Source organism: Eretmochelys imbricata, chromosome 6 (genome assembly GCF_965152235.1).
Source record: "Eretmochelys imbricata isolate rEreImb1 chromosome 6, rEreImb1.hap1, whole genome shotgun sequence".
NCBI classification, from domain to species: Eukaryota; Metazoa; Chordata; order Testudines; family Cheloniidae; genus Eretmochelys; species Eretmochelys imbricata.
Window position 1 is genome coordinate 63,617,857 of NC_135577.1, and position 20,957 is coordinate 63,638,813.

General features: G+C 40.5%; 1 protein-coding gene across 1 annotated transcript in view; it reads left to right on the forward strand.

Moving 5' to 3' along the window:
• The window catches only part of RAD51B (RAD51 paralog B), a 617,352-nt gene that overhangs the window by 18,887 nt on the left and 577,508 nt on the right, over positions 1 to 20,957 (forward strand). Inside the window, exons 6-7 of the mRNA XM_077820241.1 lie at positions 9,067 to 9,186; positions 10,454 to 10,637. Of these exons, the coding sequence (XP_077676367.1) occupies positions 9,067 to 9,186; positions 10,454 to 10,637 (304 nt within the window). The remainder of the gene's footprint in view (positions 1 to 9,066; positions 9,187 to 10,453; positions 10,638 to 20,957) is intronic.

The following is a 20,957-nucleotide window of genomic DNA, read 5'->3' on the forward strand; positions in this document are numbered from 1 at the left end:
TCATTGCAGATCATCCTGTCGGAGGGTGGGAAATGGGGTGGGAGTGAAGCCCGGTGCGGGCTGCAGTTGCTGTAGTGATGCAAATGCAGAATGAAGAAAGGAAAAATGGGACACACACACACACACACACACACACACAGATATGGAAGTGGGAAAGAAAGAGAGAGGAGGATGGGGAAGGGAGAGAAACACTTCAGAAATAGCAAACAGAAAAGGAGTACTTGTGGCACCTTAGAGACTAACCAATTTATTTGAGCATGAGCTTTCGTGAGCTACAGCTCACTTCATCAGATGCATACCGTGGAAACTGCAGCAGACTTTATATATACACAGAGAATATGAAACAATACCTCCTCCCACCCCACTGTCCTGCTGGTAATAGCTTATCTAAAGTAATCATCAGGTTAGGCCATTTCCAGCACAAATCCAGGTTTTCTCACCCTCCACCCCCCCACACAAATTCACTCTCCTGCTGGTGATAGCCCATCCAAAGTGACAACTCTTTACACAATGTGCATGATAATCAAGTTAGGCCATTTCCTGCACAAATAAGAGTTGTCACTTTGGATGGGCTATCACCAGCAGGAGAGTGAATTTGTGTGGGGGGGTGGAGGGTGAGAAAACCTGGATTTGTGCTGGAAATGGCCTAACCTGATGATTACTTTAGATAAGCTATTACCAGCAGGACAGTGGGGTGGGAGGAGGTATTGTTTCATATTCTCTGTGTATATATAAAGTCTGCTGCAGTTTCCACGGTATGCATCTGATGAAGTGAGCTGTAGCTCACGAAAGCTCATGCTCAAATAAATTGGTTAGTCTCTAAGGTGCCACAAGTACTCCTTTTCTTTTTGCGAATACAGACTAACACGGCTGTTACTCTGAAACCTTCAGAAATAGCAGTGTTTCTAAATGTGAGAATATAATTTCCACTCACCAATGCTAAATGTGATTTAACAGAGACTAATGATATTTAAAAGTTTTTTTTTACTACAGACAGGCCATAATCTACATTTGATCTTTGATCAAACCTCACATTGACATGCATGGAAAATCCAAAAAGAGCTGAAGATCATATGTAGTACTGAGTTTAAATATGTACCATCATAAAAGTGGAATTCAGTCCTTTCCAAAATTCACTTTAACATAACTGTTCTAGAAATGTCAGGTGAAAAAGGGCAGATATCAAGCGTATTTAATAATAATTTTTAACAAATAGATAAGCAGGGAAAACCTTTCCTGTCATTCTTTATCTAGACAAAAATTCACTGTATCAGAAAGTCAAGGATAATGTTCATAGCCCTGCTGTATTTTAGGAATAGGGGAAATGGAAGTATATACTGTATCTGCTGTGCCACAGGCTTTGGTCCATGCTTCATGAAAAAGACACTCATAGGCAGTTGGCTAACTCCCCCACCCTCGCCCCTTTGAGACATTCTTTTTGTCTTTCTGGTTAGGAATTGATCAGATGGTGTGAAAGACTTAGTTCAGGCACCGCCCCCACAATGTTGCAACTTTCTCACACGGGTGGGAAAAAACACCTCCCTGAGCACTGCAAGTTTCAGTGCTGTAAAGTGGCACTGTAGACAGTGCACCAGCGCTTGGAGCCACTCCCCTTCTGGAGCTCTGTCCCAGTGCTGGTGCCGCGACTACATGGTAGTGCATGGCAGGCTGGGGTGTAAATCTACAGTGCATAGTTTGCTGCCCACAACTGACCATGATGTAGGCCATATTACTATGCACTAAAAGTTAGTGCACTTTGACTTACTACTGTTTAAACAAAGTGCACTAGGGAGCTTTTAGTGCATGGTAGAAAAGTCCACTTGCAGGTTTGTGGGCTGTAGATTTACACCCCAGCTTGTGGAGTACTAACTCTCTGGGTGGCCAACCCTTAACTTACTCCTGGGGGAATTCTGCGGGACTGTGTGCCTGCAGAAAATGCCCCTCCCACCACACAATTCCTGTGCTTCCCTGCAGAAAATGGCAGGGAAGCAAAGGGAAGCCACGTGGGGGGATGATCATGGGTGCCGTTTTGGGGGGGATTGCCTCCCCCAAACAGAGGTGAGGCTAGGGGGCGTACACAAGGTTATGTGCCACTGTCCCCCCCTCATTTCTGCAAGTGCAGAGCTGTCCAGCTGAAGGAGGCTGAGTCTAAGGGATACTGAACTGGAGCTGAATGCCGCCTCCTGGGTCCTAGTGCCAGTCACACACTTCTTCTGTGTGCTGAGAGCCTTCCTGTTTTCTGTGCAACAGTGAGTGACTGTGGTGGGGCTGGATAAGGGAGGGTGGGGGAAATGGGAGAAGTGGGGGTGAGGGGCTCGGGAGAAGAGGCAGTGGGGAAGGAAGGGGAGGTGGAATAGGGAAGGGAAATGTGGGAGTGAGGGGAGGGTGATGGGGCAGTGGGTGAGGGGAATGAAATAGGGAAGAAAAGGGGCTAGGGGGAGCCTGGCATGCAGCATCCCCTCGGCAGCAGTTGGGGCTCCCCTGTTAAGCAGGCCCATCAAACCCTAACCCTGACAAACCCTACCCCCGTAAATCTGGACCCCTCCCACTAAGCCCCCCACACCCAGACCCTGCTGATGAGCGCCATCTCCCCACATCCAGACTCCCACTGCTGAGCCCCAACCACCTTCACCTGGATCCCCTGCAGAGTTCCATTGCCCTGGCATCCAGGATTGGATACCTAAGCAATGCACTGTTGCAAGCTTCTTCAGCAGTTTGTATAATTTAAAATAATAATTTAAATAATAATAAAATCTTAATAAATAATAAACAATAATAAATCATAATAAAAAGCCATATCAATGCAATGGATATTCTGCATCTTCATCAACAAGCTGTCACTAGAACAGGTAGGTGAAAACATCTCTGTTAATACAGTAAACTGAAGTTGTTTTCAGTTACGTTCTTATTTTTTTGTAGCAGTTCAGTACAAAAGTAACCAGTTAGTGACTGAGGAATCTGTACTATATTTGTCTACTGAGTGTATGAAAAGCATGTTCTCTGTTTGTTCTTTCTTTATCTATGTTTATGGTTTGTGAAAAACACTGGATAAAATCACTGGAAACCAAAGCCAAAGGCATTGTGAGGTTTTCCACCCTGTCTGGGTAAAATGCCTCAACCCTGGTCTTCAGGGAATACAGTTAAGCTCCTTTCAGTCCTTGGCCTCTCATAATGAATAGTAATCCTTAGCTCTTACAGAACTTTGCACCTACACTGTGCTGTGCAAACATTAACTACATCTCCCTGAAATTGCCAGTACAGATGTCATTTTAGATTAATCATACTGGTGTTTTTTGTGATGTGGACACCTGTCCTTTAGGAGGTGGATTGAAGCCAGCAAATCTTTCATCCAGACCACTCACTGAATGGCTGCCATATGATAACATTACTCCTTATGAAGAGTGTCCTATCCAGAGTAAGAAAATAGTGGTGTTATGCGGGCTGCAGTTGCTGTAGTGATGCAAATGCAGAATGAAGAAAGGAAAAATGGGACACACACACACACACACACACACACAGATATGGAAGTGGGAAAGAAAGAGAGAGGAGGATGGGGAAGGGAGAGAAACACTTCAGAAATAGCAAACAGAAAAGGAGTACTTGTGGCACCTTAGAGACTAACCAATTTATTTGAGCATGAGCTTTCGTGAGCTACAGCTCACTTCATCAGATGCATACCGTGGAAACTGCAGCAGACTTTATATATACACAGAGAATATGAAACAATACCTCCTCCCACCCCACTGTCCTGCTGGTAATAGCTTATCTAAAGTAATCATCAGGTTAGGCCATTTCCAGCACAAATCCAGGTTTTCTCACCCTCCACCCCCCCACACAAATTCACTCTCCTGCTGGTGATAGCCCATCCAATAGTGGTGTTTTAGAACCAATGTACATGTTAGCAAATATATTTTAATGTTTGTAGCCATCACTTAACACCTTCTGTCGAAGCGCTGAACACCTTTAAAATGTATTAGGCAATGTGAAAAAAACAATGCTTTTACCCTGCTCTAGACAGGGCCTTGGGTTAATAATGAGTTGAACAAGACCCCGAAGCTCTGTTCCACTTTGACAAACAGAAGAGAGCGGGGAGGGATGCCCTCTCTTGAGAGGGAGGGCAGTATGTCAGGTAGTTGAGTGAAATTTCCCCTTTTGACCAATATTCCTTTGGTCTTCCCTGGGTTGAATTTGAGCTGCTTCTCATCCAGGTGTTGATCTCCTGTTGGCCTTGTGATATCCTTGTTATGGCATGGTTGCATATGTGAAAAATGAGTTGTTCATCCAGGTGTCATGGACATGTTTTTTGCAATGAAGCCTGTGCCTTCTCATCAGCTTTCAAACTGTAAATGAGAGTAACTCATGTGCCGAAGGAGGTGAGGCAGGATGGATAAAAATAAAAAGTATTTGTTTGATTTAAATTGGATATCTTTTATTGATTTGATTGAATTAGATACATTTTAAAAATCTATTTAAAATTAAATTTGAAATTATGATAATTTGTTAAGGTCTAAATTTACTATAATCTTTTAAAACCAAGTAATTGAAATAAAAAAATAGACAAGCAGTACATGTTTGCTGTCCAAGTTGTAAAGAAAGTCAGACCCCTGACTGGTGAAAGTCACTGGCTAAAAACCTGGAACCAGAGTTTGTTGAATGCCAAACCAGCTTTTGACAGCAGTAGCTTTTTTTTTGTAGGTACAAAGAGAATATTTTCTTCGTGCCAGTTTATTCAGCTAGATCAGTTGAATGACTAGTTCATTCAAAGTTCAGAAACCGATTGGGAGCTGAAAAAGCAGGAACGCTTGTTTTCCTCTTCCAGTCTATGAATTAAAATGAGGTGTGAGAGAATGAGATTTACTGGTTCTAAAATCTTGAAAGACATTGTGACTACAATCAATTCAATTCACTAATTACAGATAACGTTATCTTTGTTTAATAAATTAGTTCATTTTAAAAGCAAAACATGTTTTTATAAACTACTTTTTCCCTTAGGTATCCAGCACATCTAAGATAGTTTTAACTAATAAAAATAATTTTACAGTGCTGGTTTTGTGCATTTTTAAATAAATTCAAATTTTCAGCCAAAGGCAGCTAATCACAAATCACGAGTAAAAAAAAAATCATTTTGTAAATAAGAAATGAATCAGTCATTGTTTTCTAATATAAAAATTAAGAATCTGAATACATGTACCTTAAGCTATAAAAAAATTAATTAAACATATATAGATATAGTGTATCCTCCTGGTAAGCAAAAAGAAGTACTAAATTATACCAACCATTGAGAAACAAACTTTCTTTAAGAAAATAACTAAAAAGTACAAATGCAAAATAAGTTAAAATTGATTATTTAAACCAAGGTATCCTGCTTGCTGATTTAAATCATGATTAAAATTGGTGACTTCATTCACTTTGATTTAACTCCATCCTACCTAAAATGAACTAGGAAAAGCTATCAGAAGGACTTGCAGTACATGTTTGCTGTCCAAGTTCCTTTTACCTGTTGTTTTTTCACGCTACTTCCCCCTCAGCACTCAGCTTGCATCAATTTGGAGTTCAGTTGTGGTGCAGAGTGAGTAAGTTATTATTGAATATTGTTACAGTGCTCGAAATGTGCTGTGCAATATACTGGGCTAATTGAAAGACAAGGTCTCTGCCCTGAAGAGTTGGCTCTGATCTTCTAGATGCAGCAAGTAGTCTTAGTAGTAAATAGAGGAAGGAGATTAATGAGAAGGTTATGTTAGTAAGATTACACTGTTAGTCAAGATGTGAAAATGCCTAACCTAATGGTTCAATTAAGAGTTTATTTTTAAATAAAGTAAGCACAAATTATAATGAAAAGTAACATACATTTCCAAAATAGCTTCAGTTTTAATAATATTGTGATTTCTTGTAAAACAGAGGAACGCATTTTATAATATGATTTTTATCTCAACGGTGCAGTGTTTGGGAAAAAATATCACCCACCAGATGTCACTCTCTTTATACATACAGTATGGAGTGTAAATACTACCGAGCAAAGTTAAACAGTTTCTCTTCCTTGTTCATTTTGAACATTGCAAAACAATTTACAATAATCATAGGGATCAAAATTTTTAAACACCAGTGCCTAAAGTTAGGCTCCTAAATCCATATTTAGGTACCTAGATAAATGTGGCCTGATTTTTTTTTCTGTGGCTGATAATAGCCCACCTTAATTAATTGGTCTCCTTACAGTTGGTATGGCAACACCCATTTTTCGTGTTCTCTGTGTGAATCTATATCTTCCTACTGTATTTTCCACTGCATGCATGTGATGAAGTGGGTTTTCGCCCATGAAAGCTTATGCCCAAATAAATTTGTTAGTCTCTAAGGTGCCACAAGTACTCCTCAGTTTTTGTTTTCATTTTGCTGATACAGACTAACACGGCTACCACTCTGAAAGGTGTTTGAGTCCTTCCAACTTGCACTGACTTCAGTGCAATTTGTGGGAGCTCAGCATTTCTAAAAATCATGCCACTTCCACCTCTGTACCTGAGTAATTTTAAGCACCTGAATTTGAAAATGTTGGCCTTTGAAGACTGAGAATTATTTAGTTTCAGAGTTGTGATTGTGGGTTTTTGTTTTTTTTCCAGACCCTGGGTTTTGAATATAATAATGTTTGGGACCAGGTGAAAAACATTCATTGTGCTCTGGATTTTTTGGTTTGATCCATTAATGAGATGCACTTACTAGCATGGCAATAAGCAACTGCAAATCTTAATAATGACAACTAATGGACTGGATGGGTCAGGGACTTGCTAATGGGGTATAGAATATTTCATCTCTAGGCCACTCATTTAAATCAGTCAGTAGTATCTCAAAGTTGCTGTCATTTAAAAACTGTTAAGTGACCTATATTGGTGTTTCTTAACAACCGGTCCATGGACTGGCACTGCTCCCTGAGATCTCCCTGACACAGGTTAGGAAGGCAGCAAGCCGATCTTGGTATCAGAAAGATTGAAAAACACTGACCTATGTGAAGCGAGATGATGGTGAAAGACCTGTCTTAGTGACCCATCACAACCTCCTGCCAGCCATCTCGGGTAACCTCTTGGTTGGTTAACTATATTGTGTCTGTTTTGTGGTTAAACGGAATATTTTATTTGCTGGAGCTGTCCATCTAATGATCTTTCACTGTGGCCTGAAAAATAAATTTCCCTTTTCTGCTTTAGGCTTTCACATGTCTTTTTAAAAATTGGGTAAGTGGCAAAATCAGAGAATTGTCCATTTGAGAGATTTTCATGCTGAAGCAAACTTTTAAAACAGCACATAAATGAAAAACCATTTGACTTGGTCAAGAACTCTCTCCATATCTGTGCTGCTGTTACCAATTTGCATTTGAATCATGATATCTTCCTCCCAGCTCCACCGTTTTGTCCACTGGATGTTGCAGTGATGTCATAAGCCTGTATATATGACATCAGCTTGTTGCCAAAGAAATTTCTGTGATGACACAAACTCAGCTTTATGACCTCACTACAGGGTTGAGGCAGAAGAGAAGATGATCTGGGATCATCAATACCCGTATTTAAATGCAAATATCATTGATAATCAGAACTAAAGAAATAATACTTTGCACTTTAGTAGTGACTTTTGTACAAGAATCTTAAAGTACATTTCATTCAGGCCTGGTCTGCACTACAGAGTTAGGTCGATGCAAGGCAATTAACGTTGACCTAACTATGTAAGTGTCTAAAATTTTGCTCCTGCCAATGTAATTGCCCCACTACACCAACTTAATAACTCCACATCCACGAGAGGTGTAGAGTCAAAGTCGATGTAGTTAAATCACTGCAGTGTCAGTGTAGACCAGGGGCAGGCAAACTTTTTGGCCTGTGGGCCACATCGGGTTTCCAAAATTGTATGGAGGGCCAGTTAGGGGAGGCTGTGTCTCCCCAAACAGCCAGGTGTGGTCCGGCCCCCGCCTCCTATCTGGGCCCCCCAGGACTCCTGCCCCATCCACCACCCTCTGCTCCCTGTCCCCTGACCACCCCCAGACCTCCCACTCCGACTGTCCCCTGATGCCCCATCCAACCCCCCCGTCATTCCTGACTGCCTCCCGGGGACCCCTGCCCCATCCAACCCCCCCTGTTCCCTGCCCTCTGACCACCCTGACCCCTATCCACACCCCCAACCCCTGACCACAGCCCCTGAACTCCCCTGTCCTCTATCCAACTCCCCCTGCTCCCTGCCCCCTTACCGTGCTGCCTGGAGCACCGGTGGCTGGTGGTGCTACAGTCGCGCCGCCCAGAGCACCGGGTCAGGCCGCGACTCTGCAGCTGTGCTGCCTGGCCGCCCAGAGCGTTGCGCCGGTGGTGCAGCGCGCTGAGGCTGCGGGGGAGGGGGAACAGCATGGGAGGGACTGGGGACTAGCGTCCCAGGCCAGGAGCTCAGGGGCTGGGCAGGAGTGTCCCACGCGCTGGATGTGGCCCATGGGCCGTAGTTTGCCCACCTCTGGTGTAGACACTAAGTTGCTTACATTGACTGTTACTGACTTTCAGAAGCCATTCCACCATGTCCCTCACTGACAGTACAATCGATTCAAGCGTTTCTGGTGAAGAGACACATCGCTTACACAAGGAGCAAAATCTAAACACGTACCAGTGATATAATTACTGTAGCGGCTGTATGCTGAGCTAAGTTAGATTGACTTATTTTTGTAGTGTAGACATGCCGGTAGTAACTAAACCTTACAATTCCCCTTTGACTTAGGGAAATGTTATTACTTTTATTTTATTCATAGAGGAGCTAACACAGAGAAGTGGTGTCTTGCCTAACTTCACTAACGACTCAGTGGCATAACTGGGAATAGAACTGTCATCCCCTGACTTCTAGCCCTCCACTCTGGCCGCTTGAATGTGCTTCCTCCTTGGAAAAGGAAGTCAAATTAGCTTAAAATCTACATCTGCTCACCCTTCCTCTATTTAGTTAATCAAATATCTCTTCCTTTGTGTACTTTGAATTTATGGGGGTGGTGGAAATGGTACAGGAAGGTTGCTGTCTTGTTAGCCCAGAATTTGCTGTGATGTGCCTTTTGAATTTTAACAGGTTGGTTGAGATAGCAGAACACCGTTTCCCTAATTATTTTGGCACAGAAGAAAAGTTGTTTTCAATGACCCGTAGCATTCATCTCTATCGGGAGCTCACCTGTGACAGTGTGCTGAAAAGGTATTGTTTGCTTTGGAGTGCAATGAGAGGCCCATCATTGCTGAATGGTCTGTAATGAATGTAATGTTTTACATCTCAAGCTTTATGTACAGTAGTTCACTTCTTTGGCCTTTACATTTAAATAACTAGGCAAGTCTGACTAGATAAAATTAGTGCAAAATGACCAACAACCCTGTATCTTGATGCATGTATTTGATCCCCTTTATTCAGAAGGTTTTGAAAAAGCTTTCTGAGATGTCTCGTTTAGCGTATGACCAATTGATATTAATATTGCTATTTTTATAATGCAGCAAACTCTAATACACAGCCAGCAAAATGTGGTTTGCAGGAATCCCTTCATAATCCTAGATGTAGCTCTGATGGAGTTTGTGCAGCTGATGGGCTCCTGGCTTTCTCTAGCTCAGATTAGGGTAGAGCAAAATCATCGAAGTGCCTCCTAATTATTCCTCCTGAGTATCTTCCTCCCATCCCCACATTATGAGGGAGGAAGAAAAGAAGATGGTGGGATCCTCCTGCAAATAGAGAGAGGAGCCCCACTCATGACTGTCATCCAGGAAAGCTTTTACATGATGATCCTGTGTTGCCATGTTACTTTGTCAACTTGTGATGATACGTTGTCATGAAGACAGGTTATGATGTGGCAAGGACGTTTTGCCATTCTTCTTGTGTGTATCTGCAAACATGTTAGTAGCAGACTACTTGTGCTGTATACTACTTACAGCCCCATCAGAGAGGATGAACTCTTAGCATATTATTAACCAAATATATTTTGACATGTATATTACATTGCAAGTACGTAGAAAGGGACCTGGCCCAGTGGCTGTAGAGGGGACCCACAGTGGTAGAAATGGGATGTTTCTCCTATGTGAGAAAGGAGACAGGGCACAACCTCTGTGTGTGCATATCTCCCTGATTACCCCCATGACTGCATGGGACAGAGCAGATCCATATTATCTGTCTCCTCCAACCCTCCACTTTGAAGGGGGGACTTTGGGATACAGGAGCTATGGCAGCCTGAGAGCTGTGGTAGTGGTTATGGAGCGGGATTCCTTCCCCCTTCCACATCTCCGTAACCTAGCAACGGTGACTCTTGACAGAGGGGCTTGGCCATATAGAAAGGTTTTAGTATAATTTGGTGTAACAAATTTATGCTTCTAAAATATTTTTTGTGTGTTAATCATAATATTTATACAACTAACATCCCTCTGTCTGATGTTACTGCTTCACCTAAGTCAATACTTATTATTATTATTATCTTTTTTTTAAGGATTGAGACTTTGGAAGAAGAAATCATTTCTAAGAAGGTTAAGCTTGTAATAATTGACTCTGTTGCTTCAGTGGTCAGAAAGGAGTTTGATACGAAACTTCAAGGCAACCTGATGGAGAGAAGTAACTTTCTGGCTAGAGAAGCATCGTTGTTGAAGTACTTGGCTGAGGAATTTTCAATACCAGTAAGTTTTTCCTTTTTTTTTTTTTTTTTAAAGTCTCTGGCCCACAGTATCATGTCATAAAATTAGAGAAGCATGAAAATGACAGGAAGATAAAAAACAGATGACCATTTTAACAGGGATGGACAAGCCAGTTACCGTAAGCACATCTGTGGAAAAAAAATCATTCTATTTGGACAGTTCAGTTGGTGACTTTGTTGTGTTTTCCTTAATATTTATTTCAGACTTTAGAGATGACTTTACAAGATTCTTTCTACCATTTCTTTTCAGTGTTTCATTTTCTTTAGCTTTTTGTAAGGCTGTTATCTGTGTTGCTTCAATTTGACTTGGCTCATTTAGTTCCATAACTTCCTTTTGACGCTGTCGTCTAAACTAGCAGTACTTCCAGTGCTTTTTGGTGAGTCTTACCTGCTGATGGTCCATTTCCTGCCCCTCCTGTTAAATTTTGTGGCGTCTCAAATGGAGGTTGGCTCTTCCAGGCCCAAGTTCTGTGATTGTGAGTTTGGGATCTGGAGCAGCGACCTTCCTTTATGAGTTAAAGTACTCACAGATTTGTGGGAGAAAGGTAGTGACAGTGCACCAGGACACAGGCTTATCAGTAAGCCTAGAGTACCGCTCACAAAAAGCTTCAGAACCATACCAGGATTGGGTGAGGTTGATTAAAGTGGTATTACAAGATGTAATGGCTTTGAATGAAAGAAGGGAAAGTTCAGATATAAAGAAAAGCTTTTAATAGTAAGATCAATTTGAGAACGGAAAAAGTTGCCAAGTGATGTCAGAGACACTCCACCAACAGAAATAGTCGAAGTATAAGAGAGTAAACTGCTGTAGAGACTTTAGAAATGTGAGGTCTTGTCCATCGGTAACTTCTGTGGTTTGTATAGCTGCCCTCTCAGTCAGAGTTATGCATATGTCAGGGGGAGAATCTATCCCTAGCTTAAGAGGAATTGGATTCTGTTTACTCTGTAAAATATCAAGACGTTTGGATATCTTGAGAAAATTAAAAAACCCTGCATCTGTGCCTTTAAAAATTGTGTGCAAATGTAGTGTCCCAAATTCCTGCACCCAATGATATTTATAGAGCTAAAAAGAAGCCAGGAAAAATATGAAGTTTGCAAGAAAGTGTGTATTTAATGACACTTTTATTCATATTTAGGGAAAATGTGATGCAGTTCCCTGGCAAAGAAGAAGGTTATAAAGTTTATACTGGAAGATGTTCGTTTCTCTCTCTCATATTTTTTTAAATTTTGATTTTAGTTGTTAAAATGGTAAATTCGAGCTGGCTGTGAGCCATCCAGAGACCATGCTTATGGCCCTGCTTAGAAACAGGGAGACAGAATATTAATATTCATGGAACTTCTAATGATTTACAGAGACACTGAATGAATGGAAAAGTTAAGGGTTGTGTGCTTATATTATTTATTTCATCCTTTGGACTTGTTTAACCCCATATAAACCATTTACAGTTGGTTAAACGAAAACAAAAGTTCACCATTTAAAGTTCTTCAGTGTATCCAAACTGCAGGGTAGTGTTTTGAGGTACGTATTATACCTGCTGTCTGTTGGTCCTTTCTTGATTTCAGGGTTCTGTCCATGTTTACCCATTAGAAACCTTCTGTGCAGAGGTTTAGAATTCCAGCCATAAATTTCTGCCTCTGAGTTAAACTTGATATTTGCAGCTTTGGACCAGGAGAGAATTTAAGTTCACAATTTCAAAAAAAAAAAAAAATGTAAATGGAGGGTGTCAGAAGTCTTAGAACTATTAATAAAAAAGTTTGCCAAATTGTCATTTGAGCACTAGTAGTCCTCAATACCAGTATTGACTGATCAGTGGCTAATTTACTATTATAATTGCTTTTGAAATCTTGTAAAGAGAGTTGATTTGCGATTGTTGAAATATTTGTCCTTAGAAATGGACTAAGTCAGAAAATACACCTCTTCATTGTTTTTACTCCTTATCATATCAATTATTATTGGCTAGTTTTTTGTATCAGTTCACAAGGTGAATGCAGCTGTTCTTTTATTGTCTGAATATGTACAGCACATGTATGGAGTTGCTGGGTTACATTAAAAATGTTTAAATTTGTATTGCACAACAGACAGGAGGGTCCCCTGTAAATTGGCATATTAAGAAGATCGGGTTTTGGATGAGAGGATGTAGGAGGGGTCAGTAGCACTGTCTGTTAAGGTTGTCTGACACTTAGCATTACAAGACCCTTTTTTCAGTTGCTTTTAACTTTTCTAACTTTATCTGTTTGGACTAAAATTTTCTATTTTGAATGGTTGCCTCAAGCAGAATTTTTTTGGAAATTTCAGCTAAAAAAGAAAATAAGCTTTTTGTTCATATTTAAAAAAATCTGGTGACTTTTTTTTTTTTTTTTTTTAAAAACAGCTCCAGGTCCACTATGCTTTGGAGTAGGGGTCTGGAATGGCTCAGAACTGTGAATGCCAGTCTCAGGTCAGACTGTCAGAAAACAGGGCGGACACCACAAACCGGTGGCATATTCTATATTTAGATTTCACCAAGCCAGTAACAAATGTAATTTCCTGGATCACTATATTAGCCTTACCATGGAGACAAGGACAATCCCCCTTAGACTCTCCAGCCTATCTTACCAGCCAGAAAACTGGACTTTGTGATACTAGGTTACTCCCAACTCCAAAGAATTAGTCACTTACCCCAGGTCAATAAATACTTTTGATCTTACATCAAGACAACGCTTACAACCAATTTCTCTAGTAAACTAACTAAAGGTTTATTAGCTAAGAAAAAGAAATGAGAGTTATCGAGGGATTAAAGCAGATAAAATACATTAACAGATAAGTCTAAATTTGTACATCCACAATGATAGTAGAGATGTAGTAATTGGCTAGTTTTCCGTAAGTCTCTCAGAGTTACCCAAAATAACTTTGAGGATCTCTCTCTTGCATCTGGAACACTTTCATTTGAATGTCCAAATAGTTCAGAGATACTAGATCCTTTTTTGAATTCATATTTATAGCTTTTCCACACAGAAAGCAATCTGATAAGTGTCTTTATTCCTCCATGTCCCCTTGCTTTGAAAATAGCATTTCCTGTTACAGCCATTAAGTCGTTCATTAGCATTTCCAGGGTTCCATTCCGATATGAAAAAAGAAAAGGAGTACTTGTGGCACCTTAGAGACTAAATAAATTTATTAGTCTCTAAGGTGCCACAAGTACTCCTTTTCTTTTTGCGGATACAGACTAACATGGCTGCTACTCTGATTCCCATTTGATGAATTAATCACAGGGATATACACAATATAAAATGTAATGTAATAGGAAACAAAAATCCATTAGTTTTCATGAAGTTTACACATCATGTACATTCTTATCTTAACACACATTTGATCTAGAGTTATTTAATTGTCAGGATATACATACTGTAAATGTAATTATAGGGGTATATGCAATGCAAATATAATGTAATAAGAGACAATTGCTTACTGATAAGTGAATACAGTAACATTAGCATCTCTCTTTTATCTCTATCAGCATATGAGTGAGCTAGTCTGACCGCATACTTAACACTTCTTTGATATTCAGACACAAGTGAGTTGGCCTATGGCTCTGATCTGAGTTGCCACCCTGGTAGACAGCTTCACACTAAGTATAAAATAAAATCCATCAGATGGACACAGTCTGACAGGAAGTACAAGGAAACAATGAATGGTCAGCTTGATAGGCAGTGGAATCAGCACACTCGAGGCCTGATCATGGAAAAGGACAGTTTTAAGGGATTTGAAAGAGGATAATGAGGTAACATTGCAGATGTTTATGGGGAGTGCCTTCCAAGCATAAGGACCAGCATTGAAGAAAGCACAAAGGTGCTTGTTTGAAAAGTTAACAAATGGGTGATGGAGGATGACATCATGGGGACTGTAGCAAAAGTTGACATCTCAATAGTGAATTCAATAAGAGATGATAGGTAGGGTGGGACTATGCTGTAAAGGGCCTTTAAAGTGAAGATGAAGCTTATGGGGGAGTTAGAGGATGGATTCAGGGAGAGGGTGATGTGGCCAAAGCCATGGGGTAGGAAAATTATTTTTGCAGCAGTATTCTGAATGGATATGTGTGGGGCAAGATCGCATTTGTCAAGGCCAGAGAGAAGAATGCTGAAGTAATCAAGACAAAAGATTATGAGAGCCCAGATGAAACATCTTAGAGATGTCTACATCTTGCAGATTCTTTCTGCATAACATAACCTGGATTTGAGGACCAAGAGAGAGATCCAAGCTGAACAAGACGCCTAGGTTACAGGCCTGAGTGACGGATAAGATGATGGTGGTCTCCACAGTGATCAAGAAAGGAGATAGAATGGCAGGCTTGGAGCTCTATTTTAGCCATGCTGACCTGAGGGCTAAAAAACCATGAGGAGATGTCAGAGACAGGCTGAGATTTTAGTTTAGACGGAAGGAGACAATTCTGCAGTAGAAAGGTAGATTTCTGAGTTGTGAGCATAGAGATAACAGCTGAATTTGTTTGCAGATTAGATTACCCAGAGATAACATGTAGAGGGAGAAGAGAAGAGGACCAAGAACAGAACCCTGTAGAACCCTTGCAGAAAGTTGGAGGAGGGTGAGAAAGATCCTCTGAAGGACACACTGAAGAAGCTATTAAAGAGGGAGGAGGAGGAGACACAGGAGGGGGAAGAGTCACAGAAGCCAAGAGAGAGGACAAGATTTCAAGAAGGCCATAATTGATGGTGTCAGAGGTGGCTGACAAGTCAAGGATGGGGATGGAGTACTGGTTATGAGCTTTAGCTAAGAAGAGGTCATTGGTGACTAGACTCTGCATGCACCATCCCTTGAGAAACTGAGCATGCTCCTATCAGCTCAGGACTAAAGGGTGAAGCCAGAAGTTCCTTGTAGTTGCTGCTCCTGCACTGGGACTGAGAGCAGGGAGCCTGTCTCTCTTGTGCTCTCAGTGATTTCCCTGCTTGCAGCTAGACAGCATGGAGGAGGAAGCTGTCTGATCTGAATGCAGTGGGGACAAAACCAAACTAGGGAAAGGGAAATGAATAGATTAAGACAAGGATGCTGGTGAGACTGAGATGGGAGGGGAAAGGAGGATGGGTCTGAGAGCCAGAATTGATGGTGGTGGAACTGGGGTTGGGAGCTGGAAATGTGGGTGGATGGGGGAAGGGAATGAAGCAGGAACTGGTTGGGCAAGAAAACTGGGAGCCATGGGGAGGGGGACTGGGTCTGGGAGTCGGGCGGGGGGGGAATAGTGATTTAATTGATTGGGGTGGGCGGGGGGAGACGGGCATTGAGATTGGAGGAGGAGAAGGGAAGAGACTTGGCCCAGCTGCATAAGGAGACTGGGAGTAGGAACCAGTGTGGCAGGGAGTGGGGAGACGAATCTGGTAAGGAGTTGTGTGCAGAGGGAGAGCTAGGAATAGCTGGGCAAAGAGACTGGGTCAAAGAGTCAGGGAAGGAGGAGATTGGGTCAAAGAGTCATGGAGCAGAGACAAAGATTATATGAGGAGCCCAATGAGGGAGACTGGGACTGTGAACTAGTGGTGGGGGCAGGTAGGGGAGAGAGAGATTGGATGAGGAGCAGGGAGGGGAGAATGGAGACTGGCTGGTCAAGGAGACTTGGAGTGGGATGAAAAGCGTGAGCAGTGGAGACTGGGACTGGGTAGGCAAGGAGAATGGGAGAAGGACAGGGAGCCAGGGGTGGGGAATAGACAGGACTGGGACAGGTTGGAGGGGATGGGGCAGTCAAGCTTGGAGGAAAATAAGCATAATAGTCTGTGTGCTCACTAAAGTGTGCTCCTTTCCAGAGTTGGGAGTGGAACACACAGCAAATATCTGTGAAACCCACTGGCAAAATGTGTGTGTCATTCCCCTCCAGTGTCATCAGGTATTCTTTTAGCTCAAGTGGCAGAGGTCTGTGCAGTGGATCTAAAGATTGCAACCCTGCTGATGAACCGTTTGGATGTCAATATGACACAGTCTTTAATTACATGACCATATATGATTTTTTTCCACAGGATCCTTGCCTCATTTAGTTCACTGGATGGACCTGCTCTGGGGATGAATTGTGGTTATGTAGTGAAGGAATCTCTTATCTGTAGGACCCTTGCCTCATTTGTTGCAGAAGTTGAAAGGTGTGTAGTGAATGAGGCAGGGGATTGCAGGAAGGGGAAAGATGGTCTCATAATTAAGGCAGTTGAATGCTACCCTGGAGATCTGGATTCTATCCCTACCTCTGCCAGAGTGCTTATGTGATGCTAGGCAAGACAATTAAACTAAATTTTTCACAGGTAGTCATTGAAAGGAATCCTAAGGTGGTTATCGATCCATTACTAAATGGAAATGGTAGAATTGTCAATAATAATATAGAAAAGACAGAAGTGTTCAATAAATATTTTTGTTCTGTATTTGGTAAAATGCAGCATGATCTATTCATATATGATGATGGTGAAACACTTTCCATTCCAACAGTAACTCAGGAGGTTGTTAAACAGCAACTACTAAAGTTAGATATTTTAAAATCAACAGGTCCAGATAATTTGCATCCTAGAATTTTAAGAGTTGGCTGAGGAGCTGGCTGGACCGTTAATGGTACCATTCAATAAGTCTTGGAACACTGAGGAAGTTTCAGAAGACTGAAAGAAAGCTGATGTGCCAATTTTCAAAAAGGGCAAACGGGATGATCTGGGTAATTAGGCCTGTCAGCCTGACATGGATCTTGGGTAAAACAGCGGAAAGGCTGATATGGGACTTGACTGATAAAGAATTAAAGGAAGGTAATATAATTAATGTCAATCAACCGGGGTATAGAGAAAATAGATCTTGTCAAAAGAACTAGATTTTTTTTGGAAGATTAGGAGTTTGGTTGATAAAGATAATAGTATTGATGCAATAGACTTTTGTAAGATGATTGACTCGATACTGCATGATGCTTAGATTAAGAAACTAGAACAATGTACAATCATCATGGCACACATTAAACGGATTAAATGGCAGACTGATAGGTTTCAAAATGTAATTGTAAACAGGGAATCATAATGACATGGCTGTGTTTCTAGATAGGCTCTTCATAGAGTGGTTACTGGCCCTATGCCATTTAGCATTTGTATCAATGACCTGGAAGAAAACATAAAGTCATTACTGATAAAGCTTGCAGATGACACAAAGATTGGTGGAGTGGTAAATAATGAAGAGGACAGGTCACTGATACAGAGCAATCAGTTGGACGCAGGCAAACAGTATGTGTTTCAGAATGGCCCAATGTAAAGTCATACATCTAAGAACAAAGAATGCAAGTCATACTTACAGGATGGGGGACTGCATCCTGGGAAGCAGTGACTTTAAAAGTGTTGGTGCCCACAATAAAAAAATGTTTAAAAATTGGAGCAGGTTCAGAGAAGAGCCACAAGAATAACTAACAGATTGGGACTCCTTGTTGTTTTTGCTGATACACACTAACACGGCTACCACTCTGAAACCTAACAGATTGGAAGACATACTTTATAATAAAAGACTCAAGGAGCTCAATCTTTTTAGTTTATCAAAGAGAAGATTAAGCGGTGATTTGATCAGTTTATAAATACCTATATGGGGAACTGAAACTGGATAAAAAAGGGCACCTCAGTCTAACAGACAAAGGTGTAATGAGATCCAATGGCTGGAAGCTGAAGCTCGACAAATTCGGTCTAGAAATAAGACTGAATTTTTTTAAGTGAGGGTAACTAACCTTTGGAATAGTTTACAAAGGGTTGTGGACGATTTTCTATTGCAAAATTTTAAAATTAAGAGTTGAATTTTTTTTAAAAAAAACATGTTTTAGTTTAAACAAGAATTAATTCAGGGAAGTCATATGGCTTGTATTATGTGGGAGGTCAAATTAGATTATGACAATCTAATCTGGTGAAGTGAGCTGTAGCTCACGAAAGCTTATGCTCAAATAAATTGGTTAGTCTCTAAGGTGCCACAAGTACTCCTTTTCTTTAATCTGGCCATATAATTTATAAATTTATGAATTATTGTGTTCTTCATTTTCTGGGTGCCCAAATTGAGTCTCTGGGGTCTGATTTTTTTTAAGAAAAAAAAAGATTTGCAGAATTGCTGAGGACTCACAACTGCAACTGAAGTAAATGAGAGCTGTGCTTTGAATATATAAAGTGCTGTATAATTCTTTGAAAAATCAGTTCCTAGGTCTCCCTAATTGGGCACCTAGAATTAGTGAATACTTTTGACCTTAATCTCCCTGTGTCTCAGTTCTCCTTTTGTCCTCAAAGATAGGTATGAATTGTGTGCAGTAAGGAATGGGGCCATACATTAAACAATGAAGTAAAAGTAAAATATTGAATAGCTCAGTGGTTTTCAGTCTGTGGTCTGCAGACCCCTGAGGAGCCTCAGACTATGGGGTCTGCAAAAGGTTGTTGTTACCGTACAACAGTGGTTTTCAACCTGTGGTCCGTGGACCCCTGGGGGTCTGCAGACTGCGTCTAAGATTTCCAAAAGGGCCTGTGCCTCTAAATTTTTTAGAGGTCCACAAATGAAAAAAAGGTTGAAAATCACTGGAATAGCTTCTTAAATGAGCACTGTATAGTCTGTGCACTGAATGAGGCAGGGGTCCTGTAGAAAAAATAGTATGGGATCATGTAATTTAAAAACTGTATCATAATGTGCACAAGAGGGCTGAATTAATTCTTAACTTTTGAGTGCTTGACTTTATAAACTTAATGTTCTTTCAATGTCTTTTTTTGTTTCTGATATACATATAGATTATCTATCTATCTATGTACACACACACACAAAATTGGTAAAAAATCTATTGTTTGTAGAATACATTGAAGATATAAAACAATATAGAAAGCATTCTTTGTGTTTATAAAAGCTATTAAAAAAAGGGAAATTAATAGCACGGTGCATTAAAGGGCATTTGGATCCAAATGAATGTACCCAATATTGATTCTTTAATAATATACAACAATGATTTAGACTAACTGATCACTAGATTATTAGTATTTTTCATGCTAAAATATTTAAACAATCACCACAGTCTCTCAGATACAAAATTAATTTTTCCCTCATGAAAAAATGGTAGGGCCTAAGCAACTTGAGAGAATCTCTGGATTATTATTTTGGACTTAACATGGAGTGTGAGTCCTTCTGAGTATATGCCACAGCAAAACATGGTGTTGTATGTATTCTTTGGCTTTTCCATGTTGTACACACTGCTTCAATGTGATTTTGTGTTTTGAAACCATTTTATTAATAAGTCGCATCTTCATCACTCGATGAAGGTGGAAGCCAAAACACATTCTGGATTTACAGATGGGTGAATTTTGTTTGTTTTTATTGTGTGTGTGCATCCCATACTTCACACAGGTATATTGTGCCAAAGTTTGGAGACATTACTAAATCACATCCGAGGAAATGTTCATTCTTGCATTACGTGTTTTCTGAGTAATTTTCCCAGGGAGAGTATGTGGCTGATGAGTTTTACAGCTTAGGTTAATTTTTATATGAAATGCATGTGGTGCTTGTACTGGTCTGGAAACAAGTGATATCACTATTCCAATGAGAGAGAGAGAACTAGACTTGAATATATAGCAAGAATAGTACTGATCATATTGCTTTTCTTGTGTCAGATTTTTAAGTAGTTTTCTGATTACCTGCTCAACTTCTGTAAATATTAATTTCTGTGGGCTAGCCTGCTGATTAGTAGTAACAATTAACAAAATGCATGTGGGTGGCTAGCCCTTCTCTCTAGATAGCATTTTTAAAAATGGTACCTGCAAATGTAAACTATAGGAATAATTCTGTTTAATAAATAAAAGTGGAAAGAAGACTGAGGGAGGCTTAGGATGAAATTCAGCTTTTTGTAATGCCATTGATTTACGGCAGAGATGAATTTGGCTCCTAGTGCTTTGTCCTAAACATTGTGGATGATCTATTCACAAATCTCAGCAAATGTGTCCTCCTGCATATGTTGAGAACATTGGTCAAAGCTGTTACAAGAAAATACATATCAGTTTGTTTTTAAAAGGGGGGGGGGAAGTCCCCCTCCCGCCTCAAAGAGACAAATAGGCTTTGGAAGTGAAATAATTTAATGAGATGGAGAGATTTCCCTTTATCATCTATGAATATAGTGTAAATGAAAGTGGGACATTTTGGGATCAGGCTCTTATGCTGTTTATAATTAACTACTATAATTGTGAGAGTTAAAGGAATGCTCTGGTTAAAAACATGTTTTTTTCACAAATACATTTAATTTCATTTGAGGTTGACACTGTAAAATGGAAAGTTTTAAAAAGGCAATGTACTTGTCACTATTTGTTCCTG